Source organism: Hippopotamus amphibius, chromosome 7, assembly GCF_030028045.1.
Source record: "Hippopotamus amphibius kiboko isolate mHipAmp2 chromosome 7, mHipAmp2.hap2, whole genome shotgun sequence".
Taxonomy (NCBI): domain Eukaryota; kingdom Metazoa; phylum Chordata; class Mammalia; order Artiodactyla; family Hippopotamidae; genus Hippopotamus; species Hippopotamus amphibius.
In genome coordinates, this window is record NC_080192.1 from 38,075,590 (window position 1) to 38,093,397 (window position 17,808).

Consider the following 17,808-nt stretch of genomic DNA (forward strand, 5'->3'; position numbering starts at 1 on the left):
CTCTAGCTCTATCATCTACGTCTGTAATCTTAATCAACTCCTTAACGTCATCAAGACTTAATGTGCACAACTATAGAATGGTGATAATATTCTCTGCTTTATGGTATTGCTGTGAAAAAACAAATAAGAAAATATAGGTAAGAAACCAAACACAGCATTCATCCCCAAATGTCAACTACTACACTATCGCAAGATGTTTTGTTTCCCAATCACAATCTTTCCCAGCTTTGTACATTTCACAAATATGATGAGAAGACCCCTGAAATTGAAGGTATGAAAACTCAAGATCCACACAGACAAAATACATGACTAAAATGATTTAATTTAAGACAGAGTGTGGTGGGATCTGAAGTTAACTGCAAAGCAAATGCTCTACCTAAAAACTGCCTCTATTCAACCCCAGCTGATTTTTTTTCCCATGGGGAATATGGCAAAAGAATTCTGATTTTTGTAAGAAACAAAGGAAGCTGAAGTTTCACTAGATATCTACTCATTTTAAAATACTGACATAATTATATTCAGAATTTATTAGCAGGTAGCTGGCCCAGCAAAGCATGGGTGGCCTACCGGTAGTTTGTGTGTCACCTCAGTACCCAAGCTTCATCCAAGTCATTCATGAAAATGATTAGCAAAAAAGAGCTGAGACAGAGCTCTTAACATCCCACTAGAAACCTCAAGTTAAACGATCAAAAAGCATCCTTACACTCGACCATGCCGTCCATCTGTGTTTGTATCTCCCACCATCCAAATCCGGCCCCACTGTTTCATTTCTACAATGCTGCTTATCCACTTCTTGACACAGTTCACTCACACTGCCTCCAAGCCTTCATATCCTGTTCCCACTGAGATGTTCTCCTGACTTATCAATCTGTTTTTACCAACTTCAAATGGGAGGTAAACTCAGGAAATTTGAAATGGCCCCCTTCCCATTCTGATTATTGATCTATATCATATGTTCAAACCATTAGGTAGTTTTAGTAGAGTGAAAATCTTTTAGAAAACTGGAAGAAATAGGACTAAGCATACCTTTTTAACATGACGAAAGCCATTTTCAAAGGTAAGCTTTTAGGTTACAGGGGAAATTATTTGACCAGTGATATTTAATAAAAAGCTGCAGTAAAACTGTTTTGGCTTCCTAATATATTGCTCAAGTATTATACGAATTATTTTTATATAATTTATATATATATATTTTAAAATTATTTCACATGGGCATATTTTATCTCTAATTAGTCTATAATAATTTAAGGTTCTACATATTTTTTTATCTCCCCACAGAGTTTAATAAACATTTGTCTGACTGACTGATTCAGAGTTACTTCTCATAACAACTGCTCAGAAGATCAAGAAACATTTAAAAGCCAAGGTTTATATATAAACTAGAATTTTCAGCATCATTTTCACTCCACAGTCTTTTAACTACATCTTATGGGCCATTCACTTAAAAGTTTTATAAACAAGGAAGAAAACTACTGTTACATTTTACTGAGAAGCAAAATTGCTAAACAAATCCAAGTTGAATTCAACTATAAAATAAATAAGTTGTATAATCAGTTTACTGGAATACCACACCACAATCCAAAGTGTATTAAAAGAAAAAGTTTAAAGTGGTCTAATAAAAATTCTTTTATTTAACAGTGGTTGCCCTAGGAATGAAAGGATTGTCTCTCATTTGAAAACATGCAAACATAATTTAACAGCATAACGGAGGAAAACGTGCTACTTAGATGACAAAAGTTATTTCACAAAGCAAACTTTAGAAGAAAACATTATTTTAAAATGCACTAGGTTAAAGCAGATTCCAGAACACACTATCTACAAATCAAATGTGACTCACACAATAGTGGTTATAAAATTTTTTGCGCAATAACCCTCATGAGCTATTTTGTAAAGAAATACTCATGACAAAGGGAGGAGTCACCCTGTGTAACAAATATAATAGGTAACCTGAAATCTGCAGACATACTGAAAATAGCAAATATCCAAAGATGTTGTTCTTAAAAGAATTTGGTAGTTACTGAAAGAACTAAAAGAATGGAAATCGAGAATTGTGAGAGAAATATGGAGCCCTGAAACCGGGAGCTCTGCTAACAAAGACAGCCACCACTTACACAGTATTTTAAGAGAACAACACACACAATCTAGTGGCAGCACCATGATTCAAACCTATGTCTCTCTGACTCAGAACACAGGTGCCTTATATGAGGGTACATGTCTCCTATTCTCCCAATAAAACTGATACGTCAAGAGTTCCGAAAAACCATTCGTGATTAGTGGCAGTGATACGAAAGAACCCAGGATTATGACTATCCCTTTAACTACAGTGGTTCCAACAGGTATCTTAGGTAAGAAGATGCTGGAAATTTTAAAATATCTCTGTATATACTCCATTACCATTTATATATTTCAGTCTATTTTGGATAATATTCTTGAACATGCTAAGGTGTTTTTCCTTTTTTGTTTTTTCTTTGTAAGACCTAATTCTATCCAACCGAAGTTTCCATTGTCTGGAAAAGCATCACTACTGTTATGCAGAAATGGAAAGACAGTAAGTTTATATTAAATTTTTAACTCTTAAAATATATTCTTCATTCATCCATCCATTCAACAAATATGTAGCCTTGGTTACAAGCCAGGGGACTTCCCTGATGGTGCAGTGGTTAAGGATCTGCCTGCCAATGCAGGGGACACAGGTTTGAGTCCTGGTCCGAGAAGATCTCACATGCTGCAGAGCAACTAAGCCTGTGCACCACAACTACTGAGCCTGTGCTCTAGAACCTGCGAGCCACACCTACTGAGCCCGTGTGCTGCAACTACTGAAGCCCACGAGCCTAGAGCCTGTGCTCTTCAACAAGAGAAGCCACTGCAATGAGAAGCCCACTCACCACAATGAAGAGCAGCCCCCACTCACTACAACTAGAGAAAGCCCACGCAAAGCAACAAAGACCCAACATAGCCAAAAATAAATAAACAAATAAACAAATAGATGCTTAAAAAAAATTACAAGCCAGGTAGTTTTCTGTTCCAGATACAGCAATGAACAAACCAGATCTTGAAGCAGATAGGATCTCAATCTCTCTCTGTCTCTCTCTCTTCTCTCACCCTCTCCCTCTCTACATGTGGTGTGTGTTTGTGTGTGTGTGTGTGAAATAAAGCCAAGTTCTATTGAGGAAAAAGTGTTTTCTACATTTTCTTTCTATATCGAGAGTCAATTCTGCATAGTTTTAGACCATACAGTTTTATAATAAGTCATGGTATAGAATGGAGGAAGCATATGCAAAAAGAAAGCTTTCAGCAGTCAAGAGAAAGAAAAAGTTTTGCACTACTAAGAAAAGGTGAGAGAAAGAACAGGACAGAGCCTTCAGATGGGAGTGTCCTGGGATCTTAAATTGAGGGTGGGGTGGTGAAAACAAATGAATAGGTTTGTGAAGCAAACACCAGCGTAGAGCTCCTTCTTCTCAGGATGGAAAGGAAAATGGCAAACCTCTTAGAAAATCTCTGTCTTCAATATGGCATTGCTATTTCTAGTAAGTAATCATGTCCAGTAATTACTTGTGTCCTGTAAGATCTAAGGGCTCTTCTAGCAGACTACCCAGAGCTAGGGAATGGCATGGAAGTCTTCTTCCCAGTCCTGCACACTACAGATAGGTTCAGAGAAAACAACTGAGAACATCTAGCTCCCTGAGGGTTGAGACAGACATGCTAAGAGAGCCAGGGCACCAGAATAAGGCTGAGGTTGGATCAAGGCTAAAATAGAAAATAAAAACCTTGAAAATAGAAGCTATGATGGCAGACGGGTCTCAGAATGATTCCCAAAAGTCAGGCGAGAAGAGCCACAATATCCCAAACTTGAGATCCCCTCATCCCACTTTCAGTGAGCTTCATCTGTACCTAGAATCCATCTTAGAAAGTGAGACAGAAAAGGGATACCCCTTGAAAGAGGAGAGGAAAAGCACTACTGCGGAGCTGACCTCACGCAGCGTGATCACTGTGTAATCACTGTGTAGAGTAATGACATCGTTCTCACAGTGTAGGGCTGGAACCCCAGCCAGAAAAGTGTCGATTCTCATTTTCATTAACTTTTGTCACTTTCAATTTTATTTCTAACTTAGCAAATGGTGTCAAAAATCTCAGAGTTTTCACCCTTTGATTAAAAAATCTAGAAGTCATCATTGATTCCACTGACTTGTTTCTCTTTTCTTCTCATTCCCACAGCCAATCACCAAATCCTATCAAGCCTTCTTCCTAAATGTAATAAAAAGCTGCCCACTACTTTCCTTCATCCCAATATCATCCAGACTACTAAAATAATCTCCTACCTAGTAACCCTGTTAACACTTTTGCCCCCTACAATTCATTCTCCATAAGGTATCCAAGGTGCTTGAAATTCTCTAATAATTCCCATTACAACTGAAATGAAAACCAAATCCTTACAATGGCTTAGAACCTGATCTTTGTTGGCCTCCTACCCTCCAGTATAGCTCTCCTCTGTCTCTCTGTCTCCAGCAACACTGACCTCCTCTATGGTCTGCAAAACAACACGTGTGTTTCCCCACAGAGCCGATGCGGTTGATGTTCCCTCCTTCTGTAGATCTTCACTTGACAAGTAGCTCCTTCTTGTCATTCAGACCACAACTCAATGCCACTTCTTCAAAGAGGACTTCCAAAACATTCTATCAAAAGTAGCCCTCTTTCCCCTGGTTTGCCCTCATTTGTTTATTTCTGGGTATATAATCCACTTATCTCTTCAGAATGTAAGCTCCTGAGGGCAGGGGTCTTGTTCATAGGTACATAGATACTCTATCAATATTATTGAATGAAGGAATGAAAAACTAAATCGATAAATGAATGAGTAGGGTAATACAGCGGAATGGTTAGCTTTTCTCCCTGCTTCTCTTCCCACTAACACTCCTCATGTCACTCCCAATTTTGCCAAAGATTAAGCACAATGACTAGGAATCAGGCAATGAAGAGTATAGGACATGTCCTAAGGAGAATTACGCAAAGGGTTTAAAGAGGGATTGGCGGAAAAAAATCCTAATTTAGGAAAGAGAAGAACGGAATTTTTTTAAAACAGCGTAGCCTCTCACTCAATGATGGACCTTCCAAGTGAGGAATGTAAAAGTAAGAAATGCCTGTGTTCTATAAAGCATTGTGTAAATTGTATTTTCTGAGTTGAAATATTTAAAATACACTAGGAAATATGTTACAATGTGTAACCGGTGAATTCTTTTATGAGGATTTATATTAGATCAAAGTGAGCATTTTTATATATTGAGTTTTCATGAAGCAGTACAGCCACGTTACCTGATGAGAAGCACTATAGGATTACATCTTTTTCACGAGTGACTAATAAATAGGCAATTAGGGTAAAGGTGATCGGTAAAAAATAAATACACTGCTTACATTTTGATGGAAAATTGACCTTAAATAATAGATTTCTGGAGAAATATCTTTGACTTAAATTTTAGTTTAAATTATTCTCCTCAAGGAAACTTAAAAAGACAGTGACATAGACAATATTGGAGTAAAACTGAAAGCCTTTGTATTCACTTAAGCTGACCAGCCCATGACGCTGAAGGGCAAAAGTTTAGTGTAATTACGCATAATACATATTTTTTTTGTTTTGGTTACAAAAATCATACTATTTGAGTATGCTGGGACCTCTACATAATATGGGAAAAAGTTGTTTCTTAATAAAGGCATATTAACTAGCCTATTAATAATCAGATTCCTAATGTACCTTCACAATCTGAAATTTTAAAACTGCATTCCTATTATGTTCCAGATTAATACTTGTTCTCAGAACTATTTCCAAAAAAGAAAAAAATTCTTACCAGACATAAACTGTGTAATAGAGGATAATTCCATTTGGCTCCAGGGGTGGTTGCCATGACAACTTCACCGTGACACCAGACAACTGTTTTACAGAGAAGTCTTGTGGGGGAGAATCAGGAGCTGAAAAGTTAGGGTATAGGATAATGCATTTTATTAAACATATATAAGAAAAGATTAAAATAGAAATGCACAAGATTTTTATTATGAACTTTCTGGTAAATGAATCAAGTACAGTGCCTTTCTCCATGGGCTTGGGAGACTGTTTACTTTCAAAATGAGATGATAAAAGAAGATTTTGCATGGTGGTGTTAGAACATCTGTTTCTGTGATTCAATGGAAAAAAATATTTCATGAGAAAAAAAGAACAAGGGTTATCTCACTGTGATTCACCTACTGTTCAAGTACATCTTGGTAAACTATCATCCTCGAGTAAAAAGAAAACTATTGGGGTGAATAAATAGGCAGTAAAAGAGCTCCGCAAACAATAAAAAGAGATGGGAAAAGACCACGCATCCAAGAAGTGGGAAAGTGATGGGCATAACATTGTGAGAGCAATTAAGATGACGGACCTCACAAAGGAAAACTATATTCCTCAGTTTCAGCAGCGTCATTAAACTGTGAAATACTCTCAAAGTCTGTTCACTGAGTCTTCAAGATTGAATGGTTTACAAAGGAAATGCCAATGGAGTGCATAAACAAGAATACAGACATTTTAGGGTCTACTTCTAATTGTACCATAATAGTGTAAGAATTCAAATATTTTGGCCATTCTGGATTGAATAAACACTAAAAAAAAATTACTGTAAACTAATTAGCAAGTTTATATTTCCACTTCAATAAAACATTTAGGATGGCACTTCTCAGCTGCTATATAACAGCATAGTCGTGTCTTAGAATATTAACACACAATTTTTGCATGTAAAAGGGTATAGATTACTACAATCTTGATCACTGTTTTAGTTATGCATGGAAAGGGAACTTATAGCTAATAGAAATTCTGAGAATTTGTTCAGATCTTTGAACAATGTTAATTTATAGCTTAGAATTTGCACAGATCACTTTTTCCAATAATCTGGAGAAAATGCTGCCCGAATTATTAGATTTTCTTTCTGATTTTTGGAATAATCTCAACTACTGTGTGTGTGTACATACACGTGTGTGTGTATTTGCATTATTTTGGTAACAATGCCTTTTTATAAAATTTATGGAGCAGAGAAAAGCTTTATGAGATGAGTTCTACAGAATAATGGTGACAGCTGTATTTACATTTTCAGTTGGTATTCTCTCTGGCACTATAATAGAAATGCTATCAAATATTGATTATCACAAGAATCCACACATCACTTGCACATGTCTTTTTCCCCAAGATACGAAGTACCTCTAACTGAGAACTCTCATTTGTCAAAACAAACACCTACAATATTTTTTTCTGAATACCACTGAAAATGTAACTTTTGTTTATTCTTGGAAAAAAAGGATTTTAATCAAAAGTAGCACTGATATAGAACATTATATGTTTTAACTAAGCATTATTCTTCTATAATATGCTTTAAGATGTCTACGTGGAATATCCGTTCTTGGTGTTTTATATTTAATCTTCAATATATTCTTGGGCATTTTCTTTTTTATGTAAAACATTTTATTGCTAAATAAATGTAATTAACATGCCTTTTTAAATAAAATACTGCATGTCTACTATAGCAGACTAAGTTTCAATCATTTTCGCATTTGTTAAAATAACCTTTGTATTCAAAAGTACAATCTAAAAAAATGAAGTTGGAAAAATTAGAATAAATAAATGCAGTATCTTTTGCAATCTATCCAAGTCATCGTGACAGAGCATATGAGGATAGACAAGAAAGGTCTTCATCAGGCTCTCGCTCCCTCTGCTCAGCGTGACCTTTCCTTTCCCTCACCCTCCCTCTGCTAGTCTTTCTTCAGGTCACAGCTTAAACATAACTTAATCAGCTACATTTTCCTGGATGCTTCAGAGTAGCTAAAGTTCCTTGTTTTTTTGTCCTGGTGAACACTTATACCAGTAATCAGAATAATAAAAATTATTTGTCTACACATTTGTCAAATTTAGATCTCTTCTACTGAACTTCAAGCTCCATGAAGGCAAGACGCTCCTACTACCCAATAAAGCAAAGCTTCTTGGGCCTTTATTCTAGATTAGCTGTAATTCTTCTAAATGAGGTCTTGTTCTTCACCCTGTTCCTTAGCAATTATTTCAATGACTGGGCCAAGGACCTAGATGGAAGTTTATCATAACCTGTCATTCTTAACAGCCCAGGTAATTTGGATGCATAGTATAATTTGAAACTATTGACTTGAGTGGTAATAAACTCTGCCTGTTCAAAATATATGTTCACTACTAGTCTAGTTTCCTTCATACAAGACCTCAGATTCTTACTATAGGAACTATTTCATTAGATTAGAAATAAAGTGGGTACTATGTCTATTAGGGCATTGCTAAAATGATTTAATACATCTTTCTTAGACATTACCTACGATTCAAGGAGAGCTAACTTTCTTCTCTAGCCTTTAGTCATTGTCTCATTGGGAACATTTATTTATTTGGTTAATTTTCACTTTGAGAGCAAGAAGAATCTATGAGAAAAATGAAAATTTGGACAGGTAAGTTTTGCTGAAGAAACAAGCACGGTAAGTAGAGGCAATAACTAAGGAAGACTAACCCTTGAGAAGACTTAGAAACTGGGTTAATCAGTTCTAAGTTTCTGGAACTGGGGGTAGAAACTAAGATCTATCAGTTTCTAACACTGGTAGAGCATCTTACCAGGATCCTTTCGTGAAGTAACTTGGTAGAGGGGAAAGTAGAGAGGGACCTGAAATGGGGGAAGAGGGTTTCTGAAGTCTTTATTACTTGGAGTAAAGTAAGAAAAATGCAGAGAAAAGTCTTTCTTCTTCTAGAAGTACATAACGTACATTTTGTCCTGGTGAATGACTAGAATCTGAACATCCACAGAGTGCAGCTTAGTGTGAATTTGGGGAGACTTGAGAGGGTGAAAAAAAGATACTCTACATGTTACATCCAGACCTACCCCTCATGGCAATGGGACTTTCTTTTACAGAAGAAAAACAACATTCTCAAAATATTCAATGTAGAAAACAAAATGCAAATCCAAATCCCAAATATATCTCTCAAAAGTAACTTTCTTAGCATGATATATGCCTATAACTTGGTGAAGTAGTATTGAAAGTGGTCTCAGTAGTAAAGTTGATTTTATTCAGGTTAGGAAAAAGTATGCTTAAATATTCAATATGAAGGCTATTAACATTCAGGAATAGCATCTTGGCAAATTATGTAGAGAAATCTGGAAAATAGCCTGAACTCATTAGCAAGCTCATCGTAATAACAATAAAAAGGTTGCAGCTTGACATAACAGAATCTACTACAAAACTTACGTAAATGTCTATTCTTATGAATGTTAAAGTTGAAAAACACAGTCGTAACATACACTGATTCATGTTCAAACTATTCACACCAACATTTTAGCCTTAAAAATTCCCGTGGAAAAAAGATATTACTGATTTTTTACAGAGCATGGATGACTTCAGAATAAAAAATGCATTTTATACCTGATTTTACTGAACATAAATCTGACTTTGCAAGCTTCTTTTAAACCATGACAATGAAATCTCTGTATAAAGCTGGTACAGTACACAAGTGCTACTCAAGGCTGGGAAATTCTTACATTAAATCTTCATTTTATATACATGTTTTCTGAAATGTGATGAATTCAAAATACATCATTATTCACTGCTACACTTACCATCTTCTTCAGTCAGCACACTTACAGGTGCACTCCGAACTCCTTCACCTTTGAGTGTACTAGCTGACACCTCAATCATGTATTGTGTATACTTCTTCAGTCCTAAATAGCAATAAAATAGATAAGACTTACAAAATATCCCTTAATTATACCCAAGAAGCAAACTATGAAATGTCTCAACACTCTTCCAAAAGTAAAAACTAAATGAAAATGTAGTTCTTGGAACAGTAACTCCTATTATGAAGACAAAATATTAAAAAAATGAGGAAAAGAACTGACTTAGCCTTTCATGTGACCGGCAATAAAATCCTAGTTTATTTAACCAAAAAGCCGGAATTGTCACACCCTGTATAAAACTAATCACACTTAACCATTTCTAATAAAACAACAAGCTAATATTTTATTGTGGCCACTCTATCAATATAAATGTAAATATCCAACATGACATATATTTTTTACCTTTAATGTTCTGGGTCAGAGAGGTTGTATTTATAGTTCTTTCCTCATTTCCGTTACTTTTCTTGACATAAATTGTATATTTTTGTATAATTCCATTGGGACTATTCGGGGGAAGAAATGATAGCTCGATCTCTCCAGAGGAAATATTTTTGTAAGTAATATTTTCTGGTGCACTATCGGGCACTGGAAAAAACACAAACAGACATGCATAAAACAATGCCACCCTAGTAGCACATGCTGCTGAGGTGTTCACCCCAATGGATTAGGATATGTGTATATGAACACTAGAGCGTGATTATAATAAACATCCTAAATGCAGTAAAATAGAACTAAATTATAGGACTTACAACTGTACAAGACAAATTCCATTGCAAAGAAAATTCATATTACAACTCTACAGAATAATGTTTATAGGATATTTTTATTAAAATACTTGAGACTATATTAAACTGTCTTACATTGCAGTACATGTAGATACAGCAGTCCCTTGGTATCTGCAGTGAACTGGACTCCCACTCCCACCCCCTGTGCGGATACCAAAATTCAAGGATGCTCAAGTCCCTTATATAAAATGGCACAGTATTTGCATATAACCTATGGACATTCTCCTGTATATTTTAAATCATCTCTAGTTTGCTGATAATACCTAATACAATGTAAATGCTATGTAAATAATTGTAAATACCATGGAAATGCTATGTAAATAATTGCCTGACAGCACGCATCAAATTCAAGTTTTGCTTTTTGGAACTCCGCAATTGTTTCTCAAATATTTTCAATCCACAGCTGGTTGAATCTGTGGATACAGGGCCCGCAGATACAAAGGGCTAACTGTATAAGAAGGAGGGCTGAAAGACACTTAAAAATTGATTCTGCCTTTCATTAATAATAACATATAAATGATTAATAGATTAGATTTGATACACAACAAGACCTATGATAAGGATCCTCTCCTAGATATAAGGCTGCATATAATGACCTGGTAATAAAACAGTCTTCTAAGGATACAGGATATCAATAAATAAAACTAGTTTTCTGTATCTACTACTGTTCTTATTATATTGAATGTAATGGCCACAAAATGATTCTCTACATATATTCAAATACTAATACTACATGTGGGATTCCAATTCTGCCAAAACATTGGAATAAATAAACACTAAATTGAATGACTATTATAATTAAAAGAAGTAAAACTCTCCATAAAATTAACATTTTTCTTGTAAGGAATTGTAGAGCTGACAAGGAAGTTAGAAATCTGTGGTGGTCCAAAAACAAAAGCAAAAACAAAACAAAATAAAATAAAACAAACAAAAAACAAAGTGAAAACAGGAATCCTGAGATGGAAGCTGGTACTGAAGTCCGCTCTGTCTTGGAGGGTACAGGTCAATCCTGATGACTTTGAGTTTCTGTATTAACAGCTGTGTAGAGTACCAGAAAAATAATATAAAGCCTTGGGCCAATAGAAGGGTAAAGGATATCCCTGCATCAAGAGGTGGAACCCCAGAAGAATAAAATTTCAACCAGGGCCATGATATGGGCCAACCCCAGGGGCACCTTGAATTCTTCTGCAGTGTGCCATAGAACTCATTGAGAGTGGTAGCTCCTGGGCTTGTGTAATGTGGTGCATTCACTCTCAAGGACTCGGCGGGTGAGAAGTAAACCCACCGTGCAAAAGAGGCCAGAAAAGTAACTTCTTTCCTCTCACCACTCCTCTGGATGAAGAGGTGGAACAGAAAGAACAATTACACATTTCTGGAACTGCAAGCCTATCCCTATGAGCGGGTGTGGCCCAAATCCATGGTACCCATATAGACTGCAAAGACCTCTACTGCAGATTAGAAATTAAAGTGAATTTGTAATACTGAGTTTCCATTACTCAAAAACAACTAGCAGAAGCAAACACACATCCTCTCTGGAGAAACTCAACTTCAACTCAGTCCACATACATTTCCCGTAGATACAGTCTCAAGGAATATGAACTCACTGATGAAAGTCATGAAACACACAAGCAAATCAGGTACCAATAGTTAAAGCCAGCAAAGAAAAAGGAAAAAATACACATGCACACACTCACACACACACATACACAGAGCAGTCAGACTTCAAAAGAATTCAGATATTGAAATTATCAAAGAATAAAAATACAAATGTTTAATATATTTCAAGAAATCAAACATTTGAAAGTATGAGCAATTCTTAGATAATAATAAATAATATAGATAACCAAGCAGGCTTGAAAGAGAACCAAATAGGACTTCTAGAATAGAAAAAAAAATTTTTTTTAATTCTCTTGATGCATTAAAAAAAAAGCAGATTAGATAGTGAAAATTTTAGCAAAAAAATGATAGTATTGAATAAATTATCAAAAACTAGCTCAGAGAAAAAGTGTAGAGAATATAAAATGGCAGTTAGGAGACATAAAGGATATACTGAGGGGGGTCTAAGATAGTAGAGAAAATGAAGAAGAAGAAATATTTGAAGGGATAATGGCTGGGACTGATCAAACTTGTTAAAAGATATCAAGCTTCAGAACAAGGAATCCCAATAAATCCCAAGCAAAATTAAAAAAAAAATCATATTTAGACACATCATTGTGAAAGTACAGAATTCCAAAGAAGAGAAGACCTTAACAGCACCAGGAAGAAAACAGATCATCTACATAGGAATGACAATTAGACAGAAAAGTGACATCAATTGAAAAACTACCAGAATTCTATACCCAGAAAAATTAACAAGAGCAAAATAAAAACACATTCAGACAATTAAAAACAGAGAGAAAGCCATCAATGCAACCTCAATAGATGGAACTATAAACAATGCACTTTAAGCAGAAAAATATTTGCTGGGGATGAAAAATCATAGTTGGAAAGATAATCAGGTTTAAAATCACCTTCATACAACAATAACAATAATGACTAACTTGAGGGTTAAATAATGTAAACTAAATATGTACATATTATTGCCATTATAGAGTCCTGCTATAAGTCCTTTGCTTTAAATGAAAGAATAGAACCTTTTTTATTGGTAGTCTAAATACAATGGATATAAAAAATGCAACTAATAAATTTAGTAGAGAAAATTCAAAAGCCTTAAAAGTGTAGAAACAGTACCCCCTCTCTCCCATTGTTACCTGTTATGAAGTGTATTGCATCTAAGGCAGACTTAATAGGAAAAACTGACATAAGAATGTTGATATTTCTGAAACTTTGGGAAGAACTGTTATTCAATACATAGCTCGATATAGCAATATATTCCTACTATCCCTTCCTAAACACTCAAAATCTCTACTATCTTTCCAAGCCAATGCATTAAATCAAGAAAAATCCTCAACAACATTCTGAATGTTTTCTTAGTCTTCTGGCTCTAAGTGAAATCTTGGACCTGCTTGAGAACACTATGACTTAGCACTGCTGGGTAACAGGTAGTTATTTGTGTTTCTCTCATCATCCCTATGACCAAAGGGCCTGAAAGTCAAGTATTTGTTTGTTTGTTTGTTTGTTTTGGCCATATCCAGATATGTTCTTCTTTCTTCTTCCTGAAAAACTCGAGGTGTTACCCCTCCTTTAAGACAATCATCTAGTGGTATCTTCCACTTCTCCAAGCATCCTAAAAATTTTATCCCTACTTCCTTTCTACCACTCTCATAGATGTCAGCATTGATGGATACGATCTATGCAATTCCTTGAACTCTTGTATTCCTTGAGCTGCATAATTCCAATAATCTTTCCTCCACTTCACTCTAACCACTAGCTTTCATGGCAACACCTGAGGCCTTGTCATTACCAATAACTGCCAGTATTCCTCTCTTTGGCAACCACCCACCTTTCCACCTGACTGACCCTCGTATTGCCAACCCAACAAGTCTTTGACCTTCAACAAATCTTCACTGTCCATCACCTCCCTTACATGTTCATCTCCCTACTTAGGGTCAGAGTCCACAGTCTATCACTGAAATCACTCCCTAGCAGTCTCCAGCAGGTCCTTTTTCTATCTTGCTTTTCTTGTAAGTTTCCAATTTAGGTTAAAATGAACTCGGGGCTAGTTCTACATCTGCAATGTAACAGCTGAAAATGTCTGAATAAAATACCACTCTATGTTCACTAGCCTCATTTTAATTTATAACCACAAATCTCAAATCAAACTTTTTCACTGCTTGGCAGCCTATTTTTTTTTTAGTTAATTCAGTCTCCTACTCTATTATGTATTAATATGTTTTCACCATCTTTTCTCTCCACAAACATCCAATATCCTCTCCTCCTCCTTCTTCAAAGTTGATAAACTTGCTTCTCATTTCATTGAGAAAATAAAAACATTGAGGAGAGGACTACATATGTTCTTACCACTCATCTTCCTTTAACTGCCTTCTCTCCTTATTCTTTTCTAGAACATAGTCCACTTCTGCACTAGATTCCACTCCATCTACCTAGTCAGACTTTAGACTTGACATTCTTTCCTCTCCGTTGTATTCTTAGTTTTTCTCTCTTCACTGAATTATTTCTATCATTGTATACATTGTATACATGTGAACACACATCAGCTATTACTCCATTCTATCAACATTCCTCAAAATTTGCCTTTACTCATTTTCTCCACTTTGTGGCCTATCACGCTCTCTTAGTCCTGCCTCAGTTAGGCATCTCCCCCCCTTTTTTAACCATGAAACCTACTGTTATGGAGTCATCAACGACTTCCATCTTGCCAAATCACTAATCAACTGCACGTCCTCATCTTACTTCACTGTCAGCAGCATTTGACATAGAAAATAAATTGCTTCTACTTTAAAATATCTATTCATTTGACTTCCAAGATATGACCTTCTCCTGATTTTCCTCCTACCTTACTGCCCACTCCTGCTAAGTCCTTAACTGGCTCCTCCTTGACTTCCCAAAGTCTCCATGTCCTATTGCCTGAGGACATAGCTGTATACTTCTTTTCATCTCTATCTACACTCACCCTGATGTGACTTTACCTCATCCCTTGACTTTGAATACCAGAGATGTGGTGATGCCTCTGAATTGTATATTCAACCTGGATCCTTTCCCCGAGTTTTAAACTTATACGTCCAATTGCCTTCACGACAGGCACTTGACTATTTCAAACATGTTAAAAACATGAACTCCTGAATTTTCTCCAACCTGATCTCTTCCCCAGACTTCCTCATCTCAGTAAATGGCAACTCCAAGGTACTCAATCCAAAAACCTAACGGTAAATCTTGAGTTTCCTCTTTATTGCCACACTCAGTATATTCAGCAGCAATCTTTGAAAACTGCAAATCATATCATGTTCTTGTCTCCTAATTCTCCAATAGCTTCACATTAAAAGTAAACACCAAGTTTCTTAGTTTACCCAAGAACCTGCATGGTCCACCTCTGCCTGTCTCTCTCCCTCCTCATCTGCTAATTCTATCCCCATAGCTGATACTGCTCAAATGACAGAAATGTCCTGCTCTTCCTCAAACACATCAAGTGCCTTCCCACTTCAGCAACTTGGTAATTGCTATTCCTCCTTCTGGAACGCTTTTCTTCCTTATCCTCATCTAATTAAATCTCATACATTATTAATATCTCTAGGCAAGTATAACCTCTTCAGAGAGGCCTTTTCTCAGTCTTCTCTCTCAAATAGCCTGCTCACTATTCCATAACTCTTTTCTTTCCCTGATATTTTTTCTTCAAAAAATTTGCCAGTACCAAAAATCATATATACTATTTGTTTACTGGTTTATATTCTGTGACCCTTCTAGAATGTTAAGTTCCAGGAAGATAGAAATTTTGCCTTATTTACTGCTGTCACTCTAGTGCCTAGTTGAGTGGTGGCACAAGACGTGGAATCCATAAAAATCTGTTCAGTGAATGAATAAATATGCTCAAAATGATGTGGAATATATTTAAAACAAGAAAGAAATGTACAGCTAAGGAAAATAAGTAAGATTGAATTGAATAGCTCTTTAAGTGCAAGGGAAAAAAAGGAACTAGTGATGCTATGCTTGAATTTTATAACGCAGTGTAACTTCTGATTTTGAAAAATTCTCAGTGGAATTTGCTAAGTTGTCTCTCTGGAGTTAACTGCCTACCACCAGTAGTCAGGATATAAATATGCATCCCTGACCCCAGGCTGATATCCTTTGCATTTTTATTCATTTATCCTTAGGGGATAAGCAACGCTGGATCTTCATGGAAAACAAAGCAAGGCAGACTTAATGACTTAGTGATTTTGGAGAGTAATGACGCGTTTGAAAGTTTTCTGAAATAGCATAGTGTTTCCAATTGTAGAAGTATCATGTAAAATAGACAACTCATGAATAAAAAGTAATTATTATATCAGTTGGAATAAGCTGGCTCTATGAAAAACTGAAAAAAAAAAACAACTTAGTTCATGATGCTCTTAAAATAGAAAGTGGGAGGTTACCTCGAGTATGCCGAAAGGTTGTGTGGCATACACAGTTTTAATATTATATAGTGAAAGTAATAAATGCCATTAATTAACATGAATAAATTTATCCATTAGTGAATGTTGCCCCAAATCAGACTTATTCACGGCCTTTGGTTAAAGGCTTACTGTAAAGAAAATCATGTCTTAAAAAAGGAAAGAAAATATACATATACAGATCATCAAAGGGTACTTTGTATGGGAACTTCATGTTCTATATGTGCTTATTGTGCCCTAAGGATGAGAAAATATAAACTAATCTCAAGTTTGTTTATTGACGGCACATTCTATACTTAAAACATACATAAACATGCAAACACACAGTTAATGCACACACACATACATACACACACATGCGAGATCAATCTTACATTGATCTTTCCTGCTTGAACATAAGAGTATTTTACTTCCAAGCATTAGTAAACTCTAATTCCCCAATCAATCTAAAACCTCTGAATAACTTATTCTTATTTGTAATTAGCAGCATTAACACATTACTGAGTTAGCACAGCTCTCAATTCCTCATGAAACAATATTGAAACGTGGGATCTTGTTTTTTATAGTAAGAGTACAGAGTGTATTTATTGTACTTAATAAGAATATTGAGCTCTGGGAACAGACAGTTGCTCATGAGCACATCCTGCTTCAAATGACGTATTGAGACTCTGCTTAAAATTCTAGCTTCCTCTTTTGCAAAAAGAACTCAGGCTGGTGGCTCAATTGTAGCAAACATGATCTAGGAAAAGTCATTAATGTAGATTCCAATGCCTATGAAACACCCAGTAATTAATATTAACTTTAGGAGGGTGGAAATTCATTTTCTTTTATAGTGCTAATATAGCCCAGTAAGGGTTGGTATATTCTAAATTATTTGCTGAATATTTGTTGAAAGGATGAACCTCTCAGACCTAAGTTTTTCATTAGGAATGGAGATAATAATACCTTATTGCCTTATTCTAGAATTAAAAAGACAATTTTTGTGAAAGCTATAGAAGAGCCCACACATGGTATGTTGCAGGTAATTAAAACATGCTTCTTTCCTTGACATGGTGTATAATGAAACCAGGTAGAGTAGATATTTTTCTCAAAAATACTTATTTTAAGTATAATATTTATAAAAGCAATGAAGCATGCCAATATATATAATATCAATTAAATTTCACTATAGTGGGTAACTTATGACGATAAAAAATGTTCTTTTTAATTACTCTCTTATTCCTGCCGTTGCAACTATTGTCATCCTCTATGGTCAATTTTATGTCATTTCATTTTATGAATTTCTGTGAC

General features: G+C 35.5%; 1 protein-coding gene across 1 annotated transcript in view; it reads right to left on the reverse strand.

Annotated features, from left to right (window-relative positions):
• PTPRQ (protein tyrosine phosphatase receptor type Q) overlaps positions 1–17,808 on the reverse strand; it is a 197,521-nt gene that overhangs the window by 144,823 nt on the left and 34,890 nt on the right. Inside the window, exons 15-17 of the mRNA XM_057740406.1 lie at positions 10,092–10,274; positions 9,633–9,734; positions 5,838–5,958 (exon numbers count right to left, since the gene is read on the reverse strand). Of these exons, the coding sequence (XP_057596389.1) occupies positions 5,838–5,958; positions 9,633–9,734; positions 10,092–10,274 (406 nt within the window). The remainder of the gene's footprint in view (positions 1–5,837; positions 5,959–9,632; positions 9,735–10,091; positions 10,275–17,808) is intronic.